The sequence below is a fragment of the Melanostigma gelatinosum genome (genome assembly GCF_949748355.1).
Source record: "Melanostigma gelatinosum genome assembly, chromosome: 3".
NCBI classification, from domain to species: domain Eukaryota; kingdom Metazoa; phylum Chordata; class Actinopteri; order Perciformes; family Zoarcidae; genus Melanostigma; species Melanostigma gelatinosum.
This window is the reverse complement of record NC_136636.1, coordinates 18568767-18596651: the sequence shown is the minus strand read 5'-3', so window position 1 is coordinate 18596651 and position 27885 is coordinate 18568767. Positions and strand designations below refer to the sequence as shown.

General features: G+C 40.6%; 1 protein-coding gene across 1 annotated transcript; it reads right to left on the bottom strand.

Annotated features, from left to right (window-relative positions):
• Positions 1 to 208: 208 nt before the first annotated feature.
• Positions 209 to 25627, bottom strand: LOC306775223 (protein phosphatase 1 regulatory subunit 1A-like; the record flags this gene model as incomplete). The annotated part of the gene is made up of 7 exons (XM_079265535.1): positions 209 to 288; positions 1387 to 1512; positions 2787 to 2969; positions 8083 to 8146; positions 8318 to 8355; positions 14698 to 14758; positions 25547 to 25627. The coding sequence occupies 7 exons, from the start codon at positions 25625 to 25627 to the stop codon at positions 209 to 211; spliced, it is 633 nt and encodes a 210-aa protein (XP_079121661.1).
• Positions 25628 to 27885: the final 2258 nt, after the last annotated feature.

The window sequence follows — 27885 nt, the reverse complement described above, 5'->3', positions numbered from 1 at the left end:
CATGATTAAATCATTCTCACAGGATCTTTATAAGTGTAAATAAGTGGAGAAACCTTTGTTCATGTCCTCGGGGTGGTAACTAAAACCTGACTGTAGAAGAACATAGATGCCCTGATGTACCTAAAAAGTGGATTTGCAGACACAATCTTCTGTCATTGTGTTGGGCTGGCTGAGAAGACTGAGCAGCTTTGTGTTTCAGAAGACCGCTCTATTTCTCTTTCTTCAGAATGCATTTCTTCGTCTTCTCCTCTGCCGGCTGACTCACACTGGATGTTGCTGCTTTTGTGTCTGAAAAATACAAACGTAAAATACTGAGGCACAAAAAGAGAAAGGGAAGAGGCTGACTCAGGAGGCTTTGATGGACGCTTGCAGCTTGACAAATAAATAATTGTGAACACTACTATTCCAACATTGTTTCTCCAAATGGAGAAAGTCAGCTTTCTGTTGCTTGGTGTTTAACTACATAGAAACAAAGGTCCAAATGAATATAACAAGCCCCGAAGCATTAGATCTCTTAACCAATGTGGTGTTCATGTGGCTGGAATAAGAGTGATACGTTTTAAGGGGCCACTGTCTTGTTTTTACTTCGTCAAAACCAGAAATTCAAACACAAAAGTGCAATGGGGATAAGAGATGTATCAAACAGTGTGTTCATCTGCTCGTCAACTGAAATCGTTGTCCATGTCCAGCTCAGTAGCTTTCATAAGCTAGAGTTACTGCAAGCACATCATTACGAAATGATGTTGTTGGCATACTAGTTTACATAAGAATGAAAGACTAACTGGGCGTGACTCGAGTCGTGACACAATCAGCAAGAGAGAGGACGCCTCACTCTGTTTGAGTTGTTGAACCATAAAAAAAACTATCTGTACACGATTTTACAGTGATGTTACAGAGTGGAGCGTCTTACCTCACAAATTATCTTGGGACATTTTAAAATCGCTCTGACGCATCTTTCATCAATCTGTGCATTCAATATTGTCTGAACACACATTAGGACATCATAAGTCACGATTAACTATTATGTCTTTAATTGGTTTTTACACAAAGTTTTTTGCTGTAACAAACCACATGTTCCTTATTAATATGTCCACATAGATCAAATGTAGGAGAATAAAATCTAGAGTAATGACAGAACACCCACAGTCTCTATTCAGCCCCACAAACACATTTGTCCGTATGAGCTGCCGCGCAGGTTTTTTCAGCAACAGGAGCACTGTGAAGTGTGGATCAAAACCACTTCACAGGTGTTTGTTGACAAGCCATGATTACATGTCACAGAGCCAAGCCTGTTGAACTGTTAACAAATCTAAACCCTGCCTGGTGAACGGGTGATGAAGAGTCCCCTGAGGGACAGGATTGTAAACACGGCTCCTTTGACTCTACCTGGTGCATTGTTTTGTTGCGATGAGGGATCTGCTACGTTGGCAACGCTGGAGCAATCCTCCTTCTCCTGGGAGAGGGGGCACTCGAGCCCTCCAGCAGCTTCTAATAGACTTTCCCTCGAGAACTCTGCAGGCGGCAGAGAGACAAATGGAGGTTGAGATGAAGATGAAGTACAGAAGAGACCATACACCTTCCATCACACAGCAGTGGGGATAAAATACTCTATTCCTATATTCTCTGTTAAATTACATTAGAATAAAGAACTTCACCACCTGGTGACAGAAAAGCAGCCCTCCCAATGCATTAGTGCTGGGTAGTTACTGAGCATGTGAACAGTATGTGCTGCGCTCAGTAACCATCTACTCACCTGCCATTAAAGTGAATCATTTGGCCTGAGCTGAAAAGCTGATTCCCTGTTTTTTCTCATCAGCTGTTAAAGTCTTTGGTACTGACAGGAGACTGCCAAGGTGGCACTTTGACCCATGTAAGTGTTTTCATTAAATGAATGGTTCAATTATACACTTTCTTGCTGAGAGTTAGAGGAGAAGGTCGATACCTCTCTTGAGTCTGTACACTAAATATGAAGCTGCAGCCTGCAGCCGGTTAGCTCAGCTTAGCATGAAGACAGGATACAGGGGGAAATATCCAGCTTGGCTCAGTCCAAAGAAAACTAAATCCACATACCAGCTCCTCTCAAACTCAATATTTATAACAATGTTAAATCAAATGTTTTTAATCTAAACAAACAATGTGAAATAAGGACACACATGTGCACGTAACACTGGTATTGTCATTTTTACACTAACATTTTGTACATAGCGAACAAATGTGAGAATGTGTTGAATTGTGAGCAAAAGTGTTGACCCCAATCTTTTTGTTTCACTTCTTTTAATTTCCCTCAAACTCCCAAAGCCTATCATGCATTTTACATACACCCCTTCCAGACATTTTTCAGCTTTCTGCCAAATTTTCTGCTTAACTTTACCGCTCCCATTTTCTCCCAATTCTACATCCTTCCTTAATATTAATTGTTATGAAAAAGGTCTGCTCTTGTCCCTCCATCTGCTCCCTTCTCACGGAACCACACCATCTATTTTTCAGATGCCACAGCAGTGACCTCCTTATCTGTCCCTCCTTCCCTCTAGCATCCTCATATCCTTGTGTATCCTTGTATATCAAGACATATTTTGAAAATCCAAATTGACAAATACTCACTCTACTTCCTACGTGATTTGTTCAAATTGTGTGGAGGAAAAAGACATGAACATATCCTATGGTAAAGTGTTCTTTAAGAAGTATTCTTGTTCGTGTTGTAGGTTTTAAAGGAGGTCTGTGCTGCTGAATAGGCAGATACAATGCAGTAGACATGCAGATAAAATCCTTACAGACTCCAAACATACCCTCCATTTGGCAGCGCAGTTTCTCAAAGGCCTCTGCAGTGGCCTCATCATCGTGTGGGAGCTCCTCCCCGAGGGGAAAAGAGTCGGGGCTGGGCCGGTCCGACAGGCAGCTCTCTGAGGAGCAATCGTCCCCGGCTCCCTGCTGCTGCCTGTACAGGTGATGCTCTACCATGAACTGCAGCTCTGGGAGGAGGTGGAGATAAAAGAGGTGCGAGAGAAACAGGGAAAAGACAAGTTGGTTGAGAGGGAAAAGCTCACAGGGGAAGGAGAGGGAAGATGAGAGGGGAGAGGAGTGGAGGGAAGATGAGAGGGGAGAGGAGTGGAGGGAAGATGAGAGGGGAGAGGAGTGGATTGGAAGCAGAAAATCATTGGGGAAATGTTGGAAGACGGAGGACAAGCAAGAAAAGAAAGTTGTGTGAGATGAAGGGAACCAATGGGAGAAAAGACATGTTATGAACAGTAAAGAGAGATGAAGGAGGAGACTCAATGAACTCCAGCACTTCAAAAGAATATTGTAGGTTGAGCATTTTTAATGGGACATTTAATTAACATCCAGCAGTGTTTGAAGTGAGGGGGCAGGTAAAGATACATTAGAGTTGGGAGATGATTTGTTCAATCGCTTTCTTCACCTTCCTTCATCCACGGTGTTATTACACTTAAGTCTTGCAGTGGGAAACTAAAGCACACGATTATCGCCTGTTTCCTTGAGGAAGCGACTCATCACACTGGAAGCTGTTAAGCTGTGAAACTAATTGAAGAATAAACCTCCTGAAGCACACACTTTTACTCATCTTCTCATTATTGTTCCCTTGTTTTGGTTTCTTTGTTGGAACTTATTCACTGTTGTACTGCATAAATCATTACATTATGTATTTGTGTTAAATTGGATGTTGACACTTCAAATTATATTTCATTGCATTGCAGTGTTAAAAACAAAAAAAACAGCCTACAGAAATAATCAAGTTCTGGGCTCTGTGTGTGCAGTTTTACAATCATCTTCAGGTTTTCCTTCGGTGGTACAGGACCCCTTGTGCGCTGATCTCACGAAGACACTTTGTAGCTAAAAAATGGAGAAATTGGGAGAAATGCTGGTCGGGATAATGAGTGCCTCCTAACGCAAGTGCAGCACTGACTTACTCCAGGGTTGAAATAGGACACTCAGGGTAGACCAAACTCCAATCATTAGCTCAGCTACTTCACCAAGTAAGTTTACGCTGCCTGCCTTCTAACTTCCTAGACTCTATTGGACATGCTAATAGCTGTATCACATTAAAGGTTGACGTCTTTTACATGTTGTCTTAAAACAATACTGACGTGCCCATATCTATGTTGAAACTGATTTTGTCTCTCTTGTCCACATTTCCCAAAAATGCTGTCTGAAGTTCAGCTGAAGTTGAAATGAGGCTTCAGCAGTCTGAGTTAGCCAAATCTTCCAAAGTTACTTTTTAATATGAAATTCTCTCTTTGTGTTCCCCTGCACTGTTTCCTTCCCGAGCTTCGATTGGAAAAGTAGTAACATTAACTGGAGAGAGACAGTTTACAGTGTTAACATTTTTAATCAATGATTTTATTGTTAGGCACAAACTGGACATTTTGTTTTTAACTGAAACTTGGTTAAATCAAGATAAAAGTGCAGCTGTTCTTATTGAATCAACACCTCACAACTTCAGTTTCATGAGTGAAACAAGAGCACATAAGAAAGGAGGTGGAGTTGCTATTTTATTTAATGATTCTCTTCAATGCAAGCAGATGTCCTTTGGTCATTTTAGTTCTTTTGAATATGTGGCTCTGAATTGCACTCAAGCTTTATTCCTAAACATTTACAGACCGCCTAAATACTGTGCAACCTTCTTTGATGAGTTTACTGAACTGCTGTCTGTAATCTGTATTGATTTTGACTGTGTTGTTATTGTTGGTGATTTTAATATCCATGTTGATAATCCCCAGGACAGAGATTATATAGAACTATGTGGTGTCCTTGATAACTATGATCTGACTCAGCATGTGACAGGACCCACCCACAACAGGGGGTACACTCTGAACCTAATCATCACCAAAGGTGTAAACATTTCCATGGTTGCTGTGACTGATGTTGCACTCTCTGATCATTTCTGTGTTTTCTTTGAGAGTGCAATCTCCTTGCACACAAATGTCCAAACCAAGGTTGTGACAAAGCGTTACATCTCTGAAAACACCAGTGAACTATTTATTCAGAAGTTCTCCTCCACACCAGCCCTCTCTTGCCTCTCAGTCAATGAGCTTGTAGATGGCTTCAATTTTAAAGTTAAAAATATTATTGATGCCATTGCACCCACTAAAGTGAAGGTTGTCTCGGGTAAGCAAAGATCTCCTTGGAGAAATGCTACGCTGGTCAAAATGGAGAAACGAGAGTGTCGGAATGTCGGAGGTGGCGAAAAACAAATCTCCAGGTTCACTGTGACATAAAGAGAGACTTCGCAATTATAATTTGGAACTTAGAAATGCAAGGCAGTCATTCTTCTCTGACATCATAACCAAAAACAAGAACAATACACGCGCCTTATTTGCTACCGTCGACAGGCTAACAAACCCTCCAGTGTCTGTAGCTGCTGAACTCCAATCCACCTGGGCATGCAATCAATTTGCCTCCTTTTTTACTGACAAAATTCAGAAAATTAGACAAGCAGTCAGTGCCTCCACATCAACCACAGGATATGTGTTGTCCCGATCTCTGAATAACATCCATTCAAATATCATGACACAATTTCATTCAATCGACCGTAGAAGCCTAGAAGACATCATACAACATCTGAAGTCATCCTCCTGCTGCTTGGATATTCTACCAACACACTTTTTCAAAAATATTTCAAACTGCATGACCACTGATCTTTTACAAATTGTAAACACATCCCGTCTCTCAGGTGTCTTCCCACAAGCCCTAAAAACTGCAGTTATTAAACCACTCCTAAAGAAGGTTCGTTTAGACTCCGCAACGATGAAAAATTATAGGCCAATATCAAACCTCCCATTTTTGAGTAAAATAATTGAAAAAGCGGTTTTCCAACAGCTGACCAACTTCTTGACCGTAAATAACTGCTTTGATGTTTTCCAGTCAGGCTTTCGACAGCACCACAGCACTGAAACTGCTCTTGTTAAGGTTTTCAACGACATCCACTTAAACATAGACAATGGCAGAAGTTCAGTCTTAGTCTTACTAGATCTCAGTGCTGCATTCGACACGGTCGACCATGCCATACTCCTAGAAAGACTAAAAATCTGGGTGGGACTCTCTGGCACAGCACTTAACTGGTTTGAATCCTACTTGAAGGGCCGAGAATACTTTGTGTCTGTAGCTCATTACACATCAGAGCTGACTAAAATGACATGTGGTGTTCCCCAAGGTTCAATACTGGGGCCTTTTCTGTTCAACATCTACATGCTTCCACTAGCTCAGATTATGGAAAACAACAAAGTGTGTTATCATAATTATGCAGACGACACACAAATCTACATAACTATGTCACCAGGGGACTATAATCCCATACAAGGGCTGGGTAACTGCATTGAACAAATCAACAACTGGATGTGCCAGAATTTTCTTCAATTAAACAAAAAACAGAAGTAATTGTTTTCGGTACCAAGGACGAACAATTGAAAATCACCGCTCAGCTTCAGTCACTGATGTTAAAACCCACAAACCAAGCCAGAAATCTAGGTGTAGTTATGGATTCAGATCTCAACCTGAACAGCCATATCAAGACAATTACAAAATCAGCCTACTATCACCTGAAGAATATATCAAGGATTAGAGGACTTATGTCTCAACAGGATTTAGAAAAACTTGTCCATGCATTTATCTTCAGCAGACTGGACTACTGTAACGGTGTGTTTACAGGTCTCTGTAAAAAGTCCGTCAGAAAGCTGCAGCTGATTCAGAACGCTGCAACTCGAGTCCTCACTAAGACCAGGAGGGTGGATCACATCACTCCAGTTCTGAGGTCTTTGCACTGGCTTCCTGTCCAACAAAGAATTGACTTTAAAATCCTGCTGTTGGTTTACAAAGCACTGAATGGTTTGGGACCAAAATACATCTCTGATCTGCTGCTACCTTATGAACCATCCCGACCCCTCAGGTCGTCTGGGACCGGTCTACTTTCTATTCCTAGAGTCAGAACTAAACATGGAGAAGCAGCGTTCAGTGTTTCTGCTCCACATACCTGGAACAAAGTCCCAGAAAGCTGCAGGTCTGCTGAGACCCTCAGCTCATTTAAATCAAGATTGAAGACTTTTCTGTTTGCTGCTGCCTTTAATTGAACCACATTAAATTCATATACTAATCAATTTCCTGCATTTCTGCATTTTACTACTGCATTTTATTTCTTGCACTGTTTTTTAATGTTTTAATGAATGTTCTTAATTGTTTTTAAATCTCCTTTTCTTTTGCCTTATGTTTTGATGCTTTTAATGGTTTTATGTGAAGCACTTTGAATTACCTTGTTGTTGAAATGTGCTATACAAATAAACTTGCCTTGCCTTGCCTTACAGCGAGCAAAAACTGTTTCAATGCACATGTTGATGGACATGCACATGGCCTGTCCTTCAAACTTTATTACATTCACATTGGTGATTGTATCATTATTAGACGTTTTATATTCCAATTGTTGGAATCAGAATCAGAATCATAAACAATGAATGATAAACAATGGCATTCTTGTTGCAACGTCTGGTGTTATTACCATCCTTTGTACTTCTGTTATTGCACACCCAGCTGGTCGCACAGGATCTTTTATAAACGCCTCTCCCAAGTTTGTTTTTGATATTCTGCAGCGATGTTGTTCCCTGGGTTGTGAACGGCTTGTACAGCCTATTGAGACGTTGGGCCACATACTTGACTTGACAGGACTTGTGTTGCAGAATAGGCTATCGTACTAGTTTGGTTTGACTTTCTCAGAAATTGTACCAACTGCAACCTCCTTGTTGTCCGTGCAGCTATGAACAGCTGTACCCTACTTCACCTTCGACTCTGACTGATCAGAATAATGACAACTGCCAACAACATCAACATGGTTTTCTTTTGTATTTCATCTTCTCCAGACCTCGGTCATGTCAGCCATAAGAGACTCAATTTGGCTTTAATGGTTATTATATGAGGTGGTAGGAATTACAAGACAAGGCCTATACTGTCATATGCCAAAAGATCCTTTGTGGTCTCTAATTGGAGTGTATTGTCAATCAACAAAATACAAGTACTGCAATACTTTGATGGCAGCATCATATAATGCCAACATCACACATATAACTAGATAACGCACTTTACCTTTCATTGTAGGTGGTCCCTTTGGCCCTTTTCGCCGTTGTCGAGGGGAGTTTAACAAGGCTGCCTGTAAAACATCAATGTTTGTTATCAGCTGGTCAGAGAGCACAAAGACTGAGGAGATCGTTTTAAAACAGATGCAGTCAATTCAAAAAAAAAAAAAATAGAATTCCCATAATTCTATTTCTGTAACCTTATTCAGATAAAATGGACCCTCAAAGAGCATGAATTCAATTACCTTGTACAACTGGTTTGGGAGACGATCTTCATCTATTTCTGCGAAAAAGCAAATACACATTTATGTACAACACACAATATAGCAATGAAAATGAAGGACTTAATAAAGCAAATACAGAATGAACAGGCAACACTGTGCAGCCTGAGGATGGGTCATAATAGCACAGTTGACCTCTTCAGTGGGTCAGTGTACTCTAGCTGGAGTGCGGCTGTATCTCAGACACCAGAGTGGATACAAGGGGACCTCCGGCCAGATGGTTATCTGACACACTGCAAGCCAGATGTGTCAGGTGCCAGGTGTTTGCTCAATTTCTTTTATCAAGCGTGGTGAGCGGAATTGTTTTGATTATTCTCCACTCTCATCTTTGAATAAAAACAGACAATCTGAATGATTTTTTGCAAACAAAGGGGACGCTAATCCACTCTCGTCCTCTTCCAAATAGATCCCTGCATGCAGGCAACTGCTGATGATATAAACAGTTGAACACTGTTTATCCATAACTCCCCTAAGGGAAGTAAGTATGTAAAATACTGAAGTGTAGTCTGGAGCTGAGTTGATTTACAATCAGTTGGCAGTGTTTTAGATACATTGAGCTTAAACTATTGCAGTCGACAGTGAAATACAACAGTTCTGCAATAAATCCTACCTTCATGTTATGTTTCTAATATTTTGACCACCCTATTTATATCAATGAGGGTTGGCTAAATAACAGAAACACCTCTTTGTATAATGTAACAACAGCACCACACACCCTAATGCAGTTGAATCAACATCTCTCTAAAGAAAAAAAAAGTTTCACCAAAAGCATTATAATTTTATATTTTTATATTTTGCATTATAATCTTCATGAAGGTAGGATTTACTGCAGGACTGTTCTGCATTAGTTTGATCTGGATGTGACTAATAAACTGGCAGCTGACTTTATATTACTACAGAAAAAGCAGCTGCAGTGTGTCTGCGTTCACATAGCAGAGATTATTTGTATTCAGGAAAACAAGGAAGCTCCAACATGATACTACGCTCACGTGAAGCTCACGTGACTCCAACTGGATTAAGATTGATCCTCTGTCGTCAATATGTGAAACAGGACTCTGTGTTCACTAAATGAAAGGACTGAAATAGAAACAAAAACAGTTGACTGGAGTACAGTAGAACCATTAACTGTAATCAATAGTGATTGCGTTGAACCCGCATCCACTTTGTTTTCAGCCTTGGAAATATTTTCTAGGACACCACCTTGTTGCTTGGCAACCTATGCATCCCTAGGCAAGGCACTCTGTGTGTGTGTGTGTGTGTGTGTGTGTGTGTGTGTGTGTGTGTGTGTGTGTGTGTGTGTGTGTGTGTGTGTGTGTGTGTGTGTGAGCATATGCATATATTATGCCTACTTAAAAGTACTAGGCTGTTCAAAATGTCAGTGATGTGCTTGTTTCTTTATTCATCTCTCTCTCTCCCCCTCTCTCTCTCTCTCTCGCTCTCTCTCTCTACGACAAACACAAAGCTATTCACCAGTGGTGAATAAAAACCTGACACAAAAGCCATTCAATTTCATTTCAAGAGGGATTCACCTTCATGCTGTGCGTGTTGATAGTGATGCTTGAAACTGAATCATATTTTCGAGAGTTCGAGAAGGCTCATGCAACCATTATGGATTTAGTTTCAAATTAATCGCAGGGAATATGCGCTCTTGAAATGTTCTTTAAGTTACAAAGCAAATCCTAAAGATGTATAAACTGGTGTTGACAGACAGCTGTCAAACTATGGCAGTCTGAAAATTGAGTTTTATCCCACCAGTGCAAAATGTAATCTGCAACATTGTGTGCAGCCATAAAAAAGGTTCCAAACATGTTTGCAAAAAGAGAAAGCAAATATCTCTTTCAAATATCTTAGTGTAGGCGTAATAATCCATGGTTTCAGCCCACACACCTTTTCAGACTTTCTGTTTGACATTTACACCATATGTTGTTGCTGTTTAAGCTGCTTGTTGTTGTTTTTTAAATTTTTATAATTTATTTTACAAATCAACATCATTCTAACTTAAAGACGGAAAAACAATCTAAAATACTGTCGCTATCAATAACAAAAATGTTTCCCCTCCAGTGATGGTGGCAGCTTTAACTGCAGAATTGTTGCATTTTAACCTAAGAAGCTCCTACAATTTAACATTGGCAGAGTAAAAGTAGATACTATATTTAAATAAGATGAAGGTGTTCTGACCCTGAAAAGATGAAGCTGTGCTGTAAATTTGTGCAATTTCAGAGATGATGTTTGTGCACCACAGATGGAGGGAAATTGGAGCTCTAAATTGATCTGGTGTCTTCTCAGGTTTTCAGGTATGATTGAAATTGGTGCATATAATGTATTGGAGCTAAATACTTAAAATCGTAGAACAGTGAGCTCGAATGAAAAACGAAAAAAATATTGTTAGTAGTAAAGTAGTAGCAGTAGCAGCAGCAGTAGACATCTTTGAAATATAATTTGGGTCAACAAAATATGTCTTTCACTCGGCCCATATTCAGATTGTTTTCTCTGTGTATCGAGCCCATCTGTGCTGCAGAATGAGGAAAAGAAGGTCAATAAAAAAGGCCGTTCCAGCAGTGATGAGTCTATCACCACAACTCCCAGCTGACTGGCAGTCTGACACAAAGCCAGACGGTCTTCTGACTCCACTTTATTCAGCCAAGCAGCTCTAATTTAGCTCCCTACTGTGGCTGGTGTCGATATATATATATATATTTCCTGTACTGCATTTGATGAAGAAAAATGAGAAAATGAGAAAATGAGAAAATCAAGAAAACGCTTGCACTGTGTCTTCAAACGAAAAAGCAATATAAGTATTTACACAGTCAGTCATGCATTTAAAAGTATACAGTATATATATATATATGTACACAAGAACAAAATAACACTATTGTCAGGATCATTTTGTCAACTGGATCAAAGTTGCCTGTTCATAATTCTTGATAATTAAAGATAAATATTTGACTTCAACTACCCTACCCAGCAGAGGCTGGTGTTCCGGCTTTGTACAGTATTTATACCTGTATGTTATACACTTACAAAGAAACTAAAACTTGTAGTACTACTATTTCTACAATATTGGTGGCTGCAGGGTGAGCTGAATGAGGATATATCTTTATAGTTACACATTGTTCAAATAAAGGGAGAATGAAGAAAGGGCAAAGTGAAGAAGAAGATCAGACAGCGATGCTCATAAGCGCAGCATGTACACAACATTTGAATTTGGTAAAATATAAAGTCGTAAACGATGTGCATATGTCAGTCACAGTGGTCGTGAATACAAGAGAGACGCTGTTGTCATCATTGTAGCTTCTGAAAACCATTTTAAATTGAAAGGTTTTGTACAGCCAAAACTTGCCTCTAGTGAACAAAGTCATTTCCTGCGCCACACTAGTTGTTGTGAACACCCAGTTTGCATCAGTATTCACTTCCTTTATGTTGTATGTGTTTGTATGTGTAAGATTAGAGCTTCATGCATTTGCCAAAGTGCTTCAGCTGGCAGCATTCACTCCACCACAGAGCAACTGGTGCTTGTGGAGATGAAATGATCTCATCTAAAGGGCACCACTCAGCGTGATCGTTTTATGTGTGATGGATTTGTGGTTATTTCCTCCTGTTTATGTTTTAATTGTAGTAGTTAGGTATATATATAGTGTACTCTAATATTCTGTATTCTATAGATATGCATCGCTCTTCTAGTGTCAATATGTTTCTCTATTATCCCTGCCAGGAAGAGTGAGTGTGCACCTCTGTGTCTGTCCACGGCTGATCTCACATTCTGCTGGAGCAAACTGCATTCTATTTCGGGTTCCCACTTATGACTGCATGCTCAAGGACCTCTCATGGTTGCAGTGACGAATACTTTCTCAAACCAGCTTTTATTGCCTGTTTCATACTGCCATTGACTGCCTGTAGACTCCTCACTCGCTACTCTTAACAGGCCCCCGACCGGCCGCTAGTGATAACACAGCTGTGTGCATCTCCGACTCCCCATCTGCTACTCTGCGGCCAGGGGCACAGTGGGGGGGGAACTTTGCTCACTTTTTTTTATTGTAGTGACATTGTGTTTTGTGCTTAGCAAGCAGCTAACGGAACTACCAGCACACACAATGCTGAGTACATCACTGCCACTCAGACGCTGACAGCTCGTGAGTTTAATTTTGTGTTGGCAAGATTGTATGATGTGTCCCATACGACGACTTCGAACCCATTTCCTGGATTCATCGCTGCTTGTTTTGAGTTACAGTGAAGTGTGTTTTACGACGCCTTACTCGTCTCATTGGTGTCTAGATGGGGGTTGGTCAGTTGTGGGTTGAATTTATTCAATCACACAATACAGCAGTGGTAATGCAAACACACCTGAAAGAGAACTGCACTCTACTCAGTGCACCTTTTTTACTGTGTATTTACTGTTGTTACACTTGGATAACATGCTGCTAAGAAAATCCTTTCCCAATTTGGGAACAAAGTCCATCCATTTAACCATCTCTTCCAAAGGACAAACAGTAGTGCACTACTGTTGCTCTTCGTGAAACACAAAATACCAAAATCGAGGTTTGTAAAGAAGACATTATACAGTTTTATGTACTATAATAATACATTTAATTATTCAGTTTTTGTCAAACGTTATTTTATCCCACTCAAGTTGTCTCTTTGTCTCTCTCTCCAGGAATCAATAAAGACATGAATCCTCCTCTTCAGAGAAGATCGAATAAGTTATGTGTACATCTGTGGCTGTTCCTCTGATGTGCTATTCACAGTGCACAGGGCAGAGCAATCTGCAGAGCATTAAATAATGCAGGGATGTGTCTGATGTGTGGCACAACATTACTGTGCAAGCACAGCTCCTCTCCCTCATCATCATCATCATCATATCTATTCCTCACCATCCCCGTCCTCTCTGGCACATCGTTCTCACACACTCATAACTGGAACTGTCTGAATCTCTGATTGTGTCTCTGTGCCTGATTTGATGTTTGAAGTTGATTTTTTTGAACTCCTATCTTTTCCATGGCATGACTGTCTGTCTCATCATTTCTCATTTTGAGGACACACACACACACACACACCTACACACACACACAAAAAGTTGCAGCAAATCTTCTCTAAAATACCCAAACATTGGCACCACCCTAAAGAGACCATAAAAAGTACTCTGCAGTAAATTACATCAGATTTGATAACTTTATCAATTCCAATAATATCTGATAAACAACACTTCCTCTTTTCCTAAAATCTTATTTTTTATGTCTCAGTATCTTTTTTCCCCATGCCTTCACTTCACATACGATTTCACTGCTTGATAAGACTCTTCTTTCCCTTTTCTTTCTTCTTGCCTCTGATCTACTGAGCAGGATGGATTGTTAAAGGTTTTCTCTGCAATTTCATTCAGAGATCAAGGTTGACTGAGACACTCTGCATGCTCAGTATCCAATTACTGAATAAAAACACACGTAATCAAACACAAAGACACACATTAAGCAAACAGATCACATGCACAAGACTTTTTCATCAGACCCAATTAGAAAGACTCTTTTTTCAATATAAAAACATTCAACTGCTGTGAGTTAAACAATACAATAGTCTCTGCTAATATCCTCAATGACGCATCAACTCTTCATTTATTCATACAAAACAGAATACCACCCTCTGTTTTCTCACCTGGAGAACATTACGCTCGCCGCCCTACATTCCCAGCTGAACATCTTTTAATTTGGGTCACATTACACACTCACACATCGAAGTAGCAGAGGCAGTGGGGGAAGCAGGGAGCCACTGGATGACTCAGAGAAGAAGACACCTCTCTAGAGGAGCACTGCTGTGTTTGATCATTAAGATCCCATGAGAGGACACACACACACACACGGTGGTTTTTGTTGCTCTAATGCAGCAGGAAGATTCACTCGGTGCAAAATATAATTTAGAGATGGTGCATCACAGCAATCATAATAAGAAATAGAAATGTTTGAACTCTTTTGAAGAATAATGTGGCTATGTTAACTTGTTATTCTGTGGTCATGTACCTGCATTAATCACACTGTGGGGATTTATCGCCCATCCGGGGAAAAACAGCTCAAGGTCAAGCTGTTATTTTAGTGTTCAGACTTTCTTTTATACGGTTTGTTGCCTGTTAGTTGAGCTGCACATGTAGCAGTCATTGTCCTCGGGCTTCAGTAAGTAACTTGGTCAGTACAGTTAGCAAAAAACAATGTTGGCCAAAATTACAAATATAAGACCCAAGCGTTAATAAAACAGAGTTATCAATGACGTTTCTGGTGACCCCCAAGATAATGAATACAATAACCTCACAAATGACAAAAATAGCCTGTATGTGTGCATGTGCTTGCATTTAGGTGCCTTACCAGGTGATGATTGATCACTGGATGCCACTAAAGTGGCAGGTGTGGGTCTGCGTCTTCTGATCTGAAAAAGTAGAACAGTTTCATTTTAAAGTGAGAAATAAAAAACATGACAAATGTTTGCTGGTGAGTAAAGCACATTATGAAGCTTTGTGAAGCTAATCATCTTAAAACCTTAAATTTGAAGGTTGTTCTTGAAGAACTTTAAGTTTGAAGTGAACTACTAAAATCTTGCCTGATGAATCTCAAACACTGACAGGCTGTAATTTCACAGCTTTGACCTCCAATGGCTTGTGTTGGCTCAACCAATCAAAATGCTAAGCAGTGCACTGAAATGTGTGTCATTACTCAGCCAATCAGGGCAAGACTAGCCCTGCTCCCTCGGTACCGGTCGTATAACTCAGCATCCACTTTCTGTCACGATGCTGGCAGACCATAACACAGCCTGTGTGAGCCATATTTTGGATTTGGTTGTCTCTGAGTTGGTTGAGAGCAATGCTGGATCTCAGCAGTGCAGTGAGATCAGCAGAGCAGTCTGCCACCTACTTGCTTCTTGGCTCATGACTAGTGGAGTGTGGCAGCTATGGACCAATTCTGGGATAATACTTGAAAGAACACGCACATTTCACGGAGCTGTGCAGCAGAGTCCAAATCTACGGTTTAATTGTTAGAAAGATCTGCCTGTGGATGTAAAAACTAGAGTTACAACCTTTGTTATTTGTAACTGTGAACAGACTGAAGTATCCATTACTGTCCATCCAAAAGAACATAAGAGATGCAAACAGCTTTTTGCCCATCAGGACTCCAACTAACCATTCATACCCATTCATACACCGCAGGCCAAGGACACATCAACATGGACTGGCTGAGCCGGGGATCGAACCACCGATCCTCTGATTGAAGGACGACCCTGCTTTACCTAGCAAGTCGCTCATGCTGCTTCACTGCATGCTGAAACTACAAGAAACTTCTTCATTTGACTGTCAACCTAACTCCAATTAAAATAAGGCGAAGGGAGGTGAAAATAACTATGGAGAAAATAAATGGTGACCCTCTTAACCATGAGCAACAGCTTTAAAGTATCCATAAGTAGGGCTGAAACACAGTGAAATATGCACCACAAGGTTCTGCAAATCTGAAATGAAATCAGCCTTGCATCTATATCTCCAAAACTATGAGACCACATATTGTTGGGGGAAAGCACGGTGATTAATGTAGAGTCGCCTCCAGGATGAGGTAATTACTTTTCCATTTCATCCCATTTTACTCATAAAACTAAAAAGGATATGGGAATTTAAATAGAGTCAATTGCACACACACACATGCACACTAATGCACTCCTCACACATTGCTGACAGGGTTGCTGACTAATGTTGGAAGATGTGCAAGCTCCAGTCCTCCATGCATCTTTTCTAAATGCTGGTTGTGCACTTATACAGCTGTGTAGTCCTCTTCAGCCATCCAGCCATGAAACTCCTTTCTATAAAGATGAGAAACTAATGATCAACGCAAAAAGATAGGATTCCTTTTCGTAGCAGGTGCATTCACAGTTAAAAGGAAAAAAGTAAGTGACAGAGGAGAATCAGAATTGCCCTTGGATCCAATTTGTAGGTTTGACTTTGAGGCTTTGCGGTGTTCAACAAAATGCGTGAGGAAATTATGAAACAACACAAAACATGACTTTAGACTCTGTTCAATAAAAAATACAGATGTAGCTGGAGAAATAATGTGCAGTAATGAAAAGGGAGCAGTCAGTAGTATCTCATGAGCCAAGTCTAATTAGGTATTCAGATTTTAAGAGGCTTCATCTTCATTACCTTTCAAATCACAGCCATGGAGTACAGGAGGGCTGTGAGAATAAGAGGAGGCATTGAGTGACTTTTCTTTTCTTTACCAAGCAGGCTGAGGTCTTTTTTTACAGCTTTTTACACTTTTCCAAGAGTTGCATGTCGACTCAATCGCTCAAGCTACTCATGTACCTTTATCTACTCACAAACCATACAGGACATGTATAGTATGAGGTGTAAATCCAAGTGAACAATATTTCACAATACAACTGATTTAGCCATGCCAAATAACTACAAAAAGAAACCAAGATGAGGCACTAAGATGTGATCACTAGATGTGTATTTTTCTTTCAAGCAGAGGTCACACTTTTTCCACAGATTAATGAAAATCATAATGAAGCAAAAAACAATCATAAGTAACCAAGTCTCGAGTTGCTTTTGAGTTACATTGTGATGTGATCAGTCTTCAGAAATGACAGTCACATCACTAGAACTTCAAAAAGAAGGTCTGAAAGTTCAGAAAGCTCTATGCAAATCTATAAGTCTGTACAGCACTGCTATAGACGACTGTGCTTTGCACTCCTGATTCCAGGTCATTGAACAGTCTGCCCCTATGGGTCAGGTCAGCAATATCTGTGGAAAGTTTTAAATCACATCAAACTATAAGTTCTGTTTTTATCAATTTTTCCTGCTGAAATTTTATTTTTGTCAAGTTCTGTTTTATGATTTTGTGATTTGTTCTGTATATTTCTGTGAAGCACTTTGGGACTCAGGTTTATATTTAGATATCAAGATGTAGTTCCTTTTGTATACTATAGATACATGAACTAATATTTCAGCCTTGTGTGTGCCTTTGGTTGTCATTCCAGGAAACTCCCCTCACGGCGCCCATTAAAGCACAACGAGCCATGGCTGTGTGGAACTGATTGAGCCAGAGTCATTGTTATTCTGCTCACCCGGCAGCAAAGCTAACTCCCTGATCCTTCGCTCACACAAATACCAACGCTGACTGGACAGGCTCTTTCCTCAAACCGCCGTGAATGCCTTTCATCTTACAGGCCGTTTAAAATGCAGTTCTGTCACTTCTCACAACAACGAACAAAAACAGCCTTCAAAAAGTGATGGGTGGGCAGGAAAAAGCCGTGCGTGCCTGATGTTCTTGTGCGGGGGCAGCAGCCAAAATACACTTGGCTGTAAAATATAGGTCAGGCTAAAAAATGTTTGTTGACATTGGCTTTATTTCTTAGTCGTTTGTGGCCCCACAGACCCCAATGCTGTCTGTGCAAAAAATCAATTGCAAAATCAACCCTCAAATAATTTGAATTCCTTCTGACCTCATTAAAACCCGATATGTAGAAAACAGCTGACGTGTAACACTTCCCTTTGCTGCTAACTGAACTTGTACATTAGATGAAGCAACAAAGTGGGACCACTAAACATTGTTGTTATGGCAAAAAAGGACATATCATCTTTTATATGTTATACATACATGTTATACATACATGTTATGCATTTCTTTCATCTGTCTTTCTGGAAAAAAAAACTGAAGTGTGCTCCTGAGGTTTTCTCTCCACATCAAAAGACAAATCTACAACCTCTACAGCATTAACCATTAGAGATTGAAACATAGGTGGTTTTAACAAAGTTAGACAAAAGGTGCAGAATTTGGAATTCAGTTAATTTGTATTGCCTCTTAACAGCTCTTAACGGCTCTCAACATGGCGACAGCAGAGCCGGCGGCTCGCAGCAACGGTGCCAACGCTGACAACAGTGCTGACAAAGCTGGCAGTGTTTACCTGAGATGGGTGCTAAACTTCCATGATGACGGCATCGGTTGGGACAGCGTTATCCGCTGTAACCGCTGTACGAGCACAGTGCAGAGTGGCGACCATTAGCCAGCCAGCGGGGCACGCTCACATGCACTAACATGCACTGCAAGGAACACATCATAATGTCGCAATCCTGCATTTTTTTTTACCATATTTCAAATGTCAAATGGAATTTTGAATGATAATTTCTTACTTTTGGAACAGAACCAGGAAGTTCCTGTTTCACCCCCAATGGAACTAATGTGTAATCTTCATAGGACTTTTGAAATATGCCATCATTTCAAAATCATGTTTTTAAGCAATTATTGTAAAATTAGGAAAGTTCATGAACTATCAAGCTAATAAAACAATGTCCAGAGCCGAGGATCTCAAGTTGTCTCAGTATTGATATTTCGTAGGTTTTTTGGGATTTGTCCATGTATTGTATACGCAATGTCCTTTCACATTTAAATTTCATTGGAGGTGAATAAACAGGGTTGAAGGAGCTTCAGCTATTGTTCAGGTTTTATAGCTTGAAATATATTTGACTTTGGGAACTATTTTCTTATCGTGGAATAACCAAACTCACAACTAATTGGGGTGACAGAGGTAGCAAAAAGGTGTGTAATTCAAAATGTACTGTAGGGAACTTCGAATGTGTAAAGCCTTTACCTCCTAACCCCGATTTCCCTTTGAGAAAAACACTGGTAAATGTGTCGTATTTGTGCTATCAGAGTTGCCCTGTGACCTTCACCAGTATAATGTGTTTGCACGAGTCAGTGCCATGAATTCACACCCAGTAAATTGCTGCAGAAATAAAAAGGGGAAAGAAAATGTTACCAGCACCTTGTTATTGGGCTGGACCGAGGCAGCACTCATCTATCAGTAATTCAGTACAATGCACAGACAAGGATTCATGTGATTCCTCGTCCTTTGTCGGTTGAAACATGATCTTGGTATTGTTCAGGCTAAAATCAGTGCTCAGCCATTAGAAATCCTCACAGACTCTCCAACTGTGGTCTCATTTGGGTCTGAATAGAGGGAATTACTGTATTCACAGGGCATCAAAACCCCAGCTCACTGACTTCTTTTTTCTTTTATCCGAGTTTCTTCAGTCCTCTGCTTCCCTCTCACTTCCTATCAATCCTTTGTCTTCTCCAGTGTTAACAGCCCTCTTATCATCTTCCCTTTTGCTGCATATCACACAACCAGCTGGAGGGAGCAGGGGTTGGATGCAATGCACAAGCTGCAATTTAATCGCTGTAATAATATCTTTTTGCTGAGAATCTAGCAGCAGTTTATAATTTAATACAAATTGAGAACAATGAGGGCTTAACATTATGTTTTCAAATGAAGGCAGCGTGGAAGTTTTCCGCTCAGGCCTGTTATTGCGGCAGCTGTGAACGTGTTCAGAGAACTGGAAATTGAATCAATGGGTCCTCGATGAGAAGTAGACAAAAGAAGGCTTCTCATTTCCTGCTGGCAACTGTCGAGTTTTATAAATCAACAAATGTCAGCGGCAGATTTTATCAGCTGTAGTTGGTTGCTAATTAATGAAATGATGGCTCTATGAGTTGAAAGTCAACCTCCTTTTTGACTTTGTCATGTTTCCAGCTGACTCGTTTTAAAACATGAACCTTGTAAAAGGGGTCTTAGATCAGCGCTTGGTGGCCACACACATTATATTGTGCTAAAAGACAACGCTTCCGTAATAACATACTATGGACGACATACTTAAGCAGAATCAGAATCAGAAACCGTTTATTGCCATCGTATCTTGAACATACAAGGAATTTGACATGACGGGAGGTGCGTAACATTTAACAACAATCAACAACGATAAACAATGCAAAGTAGAACAAATTAAATTTACAGAAAATATAAGATAAAGTAAAATATAATAAAGTGAAAAATAAGACAAAGTGAAATATAAAATAAAGTGAAGTCGAGTGTACAAGCGGTGTAGTGTGAAAGTGTCCAGTGTGATAGAAGGGATGTGCGGGGGAGTGACCGGAGGGAAATTGTCCTGGGGATGACAGAGTCAGTGGGGGTCCCGGGCTCTGTTAATGAACCCGACTGCCGACGGGAAGAAACTGTTCATGTGTCGTGAGGTCTTGGTCCTGATGGACCTCAGCCTCCTACCAGCTGGAAGGGGCACAAACAGTTTATGTCCAGGGTGAGAGGGGTCAGCTACAATCCTTCTTGCTCGCCTCAGGGTTCTTGAAGAGAACAAGTCCTCGAGGGACGGCAGATTGCAGCCAATCACCTTCTCAGCAGAGCTGCAGCGTACCAGACCGTGATGGAGGAGCAGAGGATGGACTCAATGATGGCTGTGTAGAAATGTACCAACATTGTCTTGTTGAATTTCCTCAGCTGCCTCAAGAAGTACATCCTCTGCTGAGCCTTAATCGGTGTACTATCATGATTCAACATACTTCTGTGTGAATAAACACAGTGAGCTGTAATTACCCCGTCACTCCACATGACCCGTGATATTTATGCCGGCGTAGTGTCCAGTGTTTGCATACTCGAATATTTCCCTGGAAATAGTATGCAATTCACATACTATTGGTTTCACACTAAGGTACTAGCTCAAACAAATCTAAATAGCATGTTAGTATGGAATTTGGACTCAACTTGAGACTGAGTTCCTGCAGTCCTTATATTAAAAGAAAGGTAACTCTTAACCCTGTTTGTCTGCTTAGCTTACATACTGCTTCATATTGTCAAATTAGCCCATGTTTTAACTTTTAACGTTGAAAGAGGAAAGGATTGGAGGATGAGGAGAAACCGATAGGTGGCTAGTTAGCTAGTGATACTCCTTGACTTTGATAGTAATGCTTGGTTATAGTGTTGGTAGAATGTTAGGTAGACATGCTATTAATGTGTGCAGCTAACAGATAACCTTTAGCTAGATTTCCTTACACTTTTGCTGATGAGTTTTGGGTTTTGTAAAGGCGCTTTAGTGCATCAGGAAATCCACAGCTGGACAGGACTGTTGAAGTTATGGTTGCTGTGCTGTGATTGGACAATCACTGCTCTGAGGAGGGTGCAGCAGGAAAAGTTACAACTAAAAATATACCATTTGTAACCTTGCAAAGCAGTAATGTATGTGGACCTAACTCCCGGTTAAAACCATATATTTTCAGTTTAACAAGTATTGATTTCCTCAATGAGCAAAAGATATTCATGGCGTGATAAATATATTACTGCACTCAAAAGTTCTTCTTAGAAAATGGCCTTCCTGAGTCAAGACAGAGTATTCATGATGTTCTCTGTCAAGGACAAAGACGGTCTGACACATCAGCATCGGGAATAGGGAGGACACCATCAACCCTGATATTAAAGGCCATAACCTCAATATGTCACAATTCCTCATCTCATCATCCATGAATGTAGATTTCTCAAGCAAGGGCCCATTATAGGGCAAACATTTCAGTTCAATATCAAATGTCTGTTGGAGTGGGATTCGATTTCATTTGATCTGTGAATTTTCACTCTAAGTTGTAAACATGCAAAGAGAAATTTGAGTTTAATTTAGAGGTAAACCAGCTGTGTTAATCATATTAGGCATACTCTATTAATGTTAGATAATAACCTGGCGTTAACATGGCTAGTTCACTAATGCTGCCTCATTTAGTGTTTTACTGATTAGTGGGTGTACGCTGGATATAATGTGGACATTAAAGCAAAAGTTTGACATTTTATGAAATATTTACTTTGCAGTCAAGAGTCAAACAAAAAGGTTGATAGCACTCTCACATCTGTCCGTTGAATTTAAGACTATAGCAGCCAGTTAACTTATAGCTCAGCACAAAGACTGGAAACAGGGAGAGCCCCCTGCTCCTTTATTCCTTTGTTGCTTTATTGGCCTCTACTCTGTCATGTTAAAGGAAAAGTGTAACGTTTTGAAACATATGCTTCACATATTCTCTTTCTTGCTGAGTTAGTTGAGAAGACGAACATGACTCTTATATCTGTGTGTCTGAGATGATGCAGGACATGGTTAGCTTAGCATACAGACTGGAAGCGGGCAAGCTGGCTCTGTTTAAAGATAATATCTGCCTACCAGTACTTCTAAAGCTCCAGCTTTCCACCTCATTTGTTTAATCTGTACAAAAACTATGGACTGGTGCACTGACATACTGGAGTCTGGTCGTCTACAGTATGTGAGCCGGCCTTGCTGTCCCCATTTCCAGTCTTTTTGCTAACCTAAAAAAAAGCAAACCATCGAATGGATCCAGCTTTCAGGTCAACGGACAGATAATGTCAAACTATTCCATCAGTCAAACCGTAACAGAACCTCTTTGAAACGAACAAAACCTACTTCCACTGGTGAGAAGAATATCTGAATAACCGCAGCAAAAATAATGTAAAAGAAACCACTATCCACTGACACTATCAGGTCTTGACCTCTATCGGGTGCAGTCAGTTTGTGCTCGTAAGCACACAATGAGCTCTAATGTAATGCCATTAATGGTGGAACAGACTGTGTCTTTCGGCAGACAGCAGGATGAATGTGTGAATGCTGATGTCGTGAAGAGTCAAGGGTTCTGACAGACATGCAGGTCTCTACGGAGGCTGATTCACTATGTCGGGAGGACAGGTTGCAAAGATCACTGAACCATGGGTGAGGCCCACTGGCGTGATATTTATAAGCAAGGTTAAACACAGAGACAATGGTTGCGCTGTTGTCTGTCACACATACACAAAAAAAACCCACTTAAGACCAAGCATGCCGTGCAGACTCGTTGGCCACTCACAGTAGTTGTATAATAAATAGAAAATATATCCTAAAAAAGATAAAGTCTCAAAGGCAATCATCCAAGCTGTGGCCATGCTTATTGAGGCCGAGCGCCCAGAACTCTCTTGAGTCTTTTTGCTGAAAGATCTGTCTGCAGGTGAAGAAGAGAAGGTAAACACCAGGCTTAGAGGTGTTTAAGATCCTGTATTGACCGGCTGCAGCCTGGGATCAGACGTGTGGCTAAATAAACACAGACAGTGGACACCCACTCCCAGACATGCAGACATAAACAGGACAGACACGGAGACCTAAGCGACTTGAATTACATCTGTATTTTTCAAATGATATACAGAGGAGAAGAAGAAATGAGAGAAGACACAAACGCAAACACACTTGTTACAATTGTACCACAGGCACCAATTTACAGACACTGTCCTTAATATCAATTACACATCTAATGATGCTTCTTAGTTCTAACAGCAACATAATCAAACCACACTGGCACAAGCCAATAAGCTTCAGGGCCGGATAATCCTGCCATCCAACCTCTATGCTCATCTGCTGGCAGTTTGATTAAATGCATGATCAGTGATTTCAGTCCTGGATGATTTAGCGATGCCTTTGGTTACCGTAGTGACAACAAGCATTTGATACAACAGATTGCAAAATTCCCATTAATTTACTATTCCCTCAACACGATCATCATCACTGACAGCTGTACAATAGTAAGACACTCTACAGTCATGCAAATAATGAATAGATACGTAATTATTGAATGTAAATAAATGAAAAGGCTGTTGAAAAGAATGCTGGCCATAAATTGTATCAAAGACAGGGTTGCATCTTTAATCTGTCGGACTGTAACTCTAAGAGTTTAAAAAAGTTCTAAATTCCAAAATGATTGACATTTAAGTTTGGCAGCCAATGATTATGTTAAGTTCTTCATTTGTCATGAGAAAGCGTCACAGGTGACTAATTATGAGACTTCTAAAGCCGTTGACCTTTTTCACAGCAGACATTTTGGCGCGTCATAGCAGGAAAAGCATATCGGTGCAATTGATAACATAACAACGGCACTCTACTTCAGTGAGCGTCGTGTAGGACGTTGGTATTGTGCACGCTGGCTGACTGTCATGGCGACACTTGATGGAACTGAGCCAGCGTTAAAGAAATGTGTTTCAAAATGTCTGCTGCGTAAAAGGCATGTTGGCTGCAGCATTGATGATTTACGTTTGTCCTGTTAAAAGAGGTAAAACAGTCCTTTATATTCATCCATCCATTACCCATAACCGCTTATCCTTTTCAGGGAAGCGGGGGGGCAAAGTACATTGGGCGAAGGCAAGGGGTGTACCCTGGACAGGTCGCCAGTACTTCATACTGTAAAATTGCAAACCACAACAAATTATGTACAAATGATGTGTGCATTTGAAGCTGTGCTCCTTTTTTTATGTGCGCAGAAGTTATTTCACTGCAGGTAATTCCAGCTGAGGGGGAACTTTTATGCAGAGGACATTGTAGAGTATGATGGTTAAGGTCTGCACATTCAGTTCCTCACATCTGATCCTCGCAAATGACTTAATCATACCAGTAGCGCTAACTCAACCTGAACCTTACCCCAGACCATACTGTGTATTACCAAAGCATCCAATGAAATGTCCTCATGTCTCTCATGTTATATGTCTCTCAGAGAGAGACATATAAATGGGGTGTAGTCAGACTCATAAATCTTCGCTGGTTTCACTTGAGACTCATTTGTTATTAATGACCTGTCCATGTTATATTTATAAAAATGTAAAAGTGGGACACATCTTTTCACTACATTCTCTAAAAACACATCAATTGTACCCATTGGGCTTTTCACTCACATATAAGAGTTATTTGGTCTTGTTTCTTTCAGTGATGTTGAGTTTATAAGATCCTAAAAAAAAAAAGAAGCTGAGAAATAGCTTCAAACCGAGCTATGCAGTTACAATCTATTATTCATACATATTTGAGATTGATGTGATGAAATTATCCCATTGCTGATAGCGGTTTGATTTGGAATGAGTTTATCTTGTGATTGCAGGCAACTTTTGTCAGTATATCACTGATGTACAGTGCGTGCCGCCAGACACTCAAACCAAAACAACGCCAAACCCCTGGAGATGCATCCGTATACTGCAACACCCCTTTTGCTGAGATGCTGTGTCTCTAAGACCCTGCTACGATGACTTAAGCACCACATTCCAAAGCTTGCTATTTAGGTGCAGGGGAGTAATGAGTTCCGGAAAATGTGATTTCTTGAAAGCGTCAATCAGACTACACACATTTGGACAGAGCACACTGCATCTTTTTATTCCAGCTGAGTTGCTCAGCTTTGTCTGCACCCACTTGGTTTGTGTGACAAGCATTGACACTGATTACCTTTTAAATCTTTCCACATTCATTTTGCTAAAAGTCACTGACGCATTAAAGGAAACCTTCGAAAGCCTGGATGTCCCGCATGCCTCAAACCACCTCCTCTTCCTCCTCACCTGTTCTGCTGCCTCTGGGTCCAGGTGGGTGTCCAGCAGGGGAACGGTGAACTGTATCTTCCTGGGGCTCCCGGTGTCCATGGTGGCTCTGTCTGTCAAAGAGGAGGACAGGACGAAGAGGAAGAGGAGGGGAAGGGAGAATCCGTAAGAGGAAAGGAGGGTAAAGAGCTCAGTGAGGGTGGCTGAATATGAGTTGGCTCCAGCTTAGGAAAAACTAAGATTGCATTATAGTTTCTTCCTGACTATTTTCTGTTCTTTAATTCTATCTTTTCACACACTTTTCTCTGATAACCTAGCTTTTTGTTTGGCACCCTGTTTGTTTCTATCCTCACCACCTGCTGGTGTCTCAACCCCGGCTTCACTCTCCTCTCTTTCTCTCTCTCTGTCAGTCTCCCCTGACTCTCAGCGCTGAGGCAAGGGCATTATGGGCTCGGAACACCTCTCCTTCGCTCTCATTCGCTGTGCCCAACTCCCTTTTCATGCAAGTCCCGCCCTCTGTTCACATTTCTTTCTGTCTGTATTGGATGCCTGAGATGAGGGCTGTTCTGCAGCAGCCCCCGCACAGCCGGGAGAGAGAGGATGACAAAGACACCCTCTCTCTCTCTTTATCTGTTGGATGGGTAGAAAAAGATGCATGATCCGGCATCTGCTTTAAGAGTAGGGTATTTTTAAAATAGCCTTCCTACACTTGCTTAAATATAAATTCAAAGAGGATCAGTCAGAATGAATCATCTCTCTCATACATACACACACACACACACACACACACACACACACACACACACACACCATGCCAATATTAACTACAGCAATTTCTGTGAGTGTCACAGACAAATGTGTTAGCATGTTTTTTTCATAAACAACAGCTATTTCACCCAGATCCAGTATATTTTATAAATAATAAGCCTCCATAATGACAGTTTTGAGCCAAAACTGAGCTTCTGAAATGTTCATCTGAGGTTTGTTCTTATCTGACCAAGCTTGTCTTCGCTGCCGCCTGGCCAGGACAATCTTTATTGATTCCCTCTTAAAGTGTCCCTTTATCACACGTCTACTGGGCCCTGACACCTGACACCAGCCAACAGGCATATGGTGGTGTGCTGTTCATCCAGATGTGCAGTACATTTTGGGGATGTAATAAAAAAACTAGACAATCATATCACCAGATTATATTTCTTTTTAAAGCAAACATTCAAGTTCAATCACATAAAAAAATTAAAAAAACTTCAAATCAATATCGTTTGATTCAAAAGCTTCAAGCTCATCTTGGAAATTGATGAAGAGGTGTTAACAGTTTTGTCCGGACACTAACTGGTAGCTTAAGAGATGATTTAGAGAGGATGACAGCCACATTTAGACCACTACTATAACTGTGTAAGCAATATACATCTCGTAAGATGTAAGACTGTATAAGACCGACAGCAAATATGAGAAAAGGGTAAGAGAAGAGGGGGGTGGGGATATCCTACAACAAAAGGTCCCCAGCTGGACTCAAACCAGAGACACTGTCTGTGGCCCAAGGCCCAATGGCACAAGTCCTAGATCACGAAGCCACAGGGGTGATTTTAAACTTGGCTCTTATTTTGCCTATAACTCCTCATTTATACAGAAGTGTATGGGATGTGAAAGACCCATAAGCTAGAAAGAGAATATTTTCATCATCTGACATCTGAAAAACTCCTCTTTTTTCTTTACTCAGCCATTACTGTTTGTAGCTGAGAGTGAAAGAGTGAGTGATAATAAAAAGTTGCCACTTTAATAAGAGCTTTTATTGAATTATGTATCTGTCATCGAACTAGAGAAGTGTCTTAATAAAAGACCACATGTTCTGTGTGTGTGTGTGTGTGTGTGTGTGTGTGTGTGTGTGCGCACGTGTGCAACAGAGAGAGAGAGAGAGAGAGAGAGAGAGAGAGAGAGAGAACCTCTTTCCTGAAAACTCAAATAAAATTTAACAATGTGTGTTATCATTCAAACCAGTGTTTGTGTCTCTGGTTGAGCAAACTTCACAGAACACCGCCCATAGCCATGCACACTCATACACACTCCTACAAACTGGTAGAGGTCCTAATCTAATACTGAATGTTTTTTCATCATTTTATGTTTTTATAGTCCCCACCAACATTTTTCATTTTAATCAGATATAAAGCTTAGCTGTCTCATTTAGAACCCAAACCATGAGTCAGAGAGCGAACAATAAAAAGCCTCAAACAGACCTAAATATTACCGGGAAACATCAAACCAAACCATGCACATACATGTGCAACTACCTGAAGTTTCCAGCCAATTATCTCTTACGATAGAGGGTAGAGTGCTGCATAACATGAGGTTGTGGTCAGTTA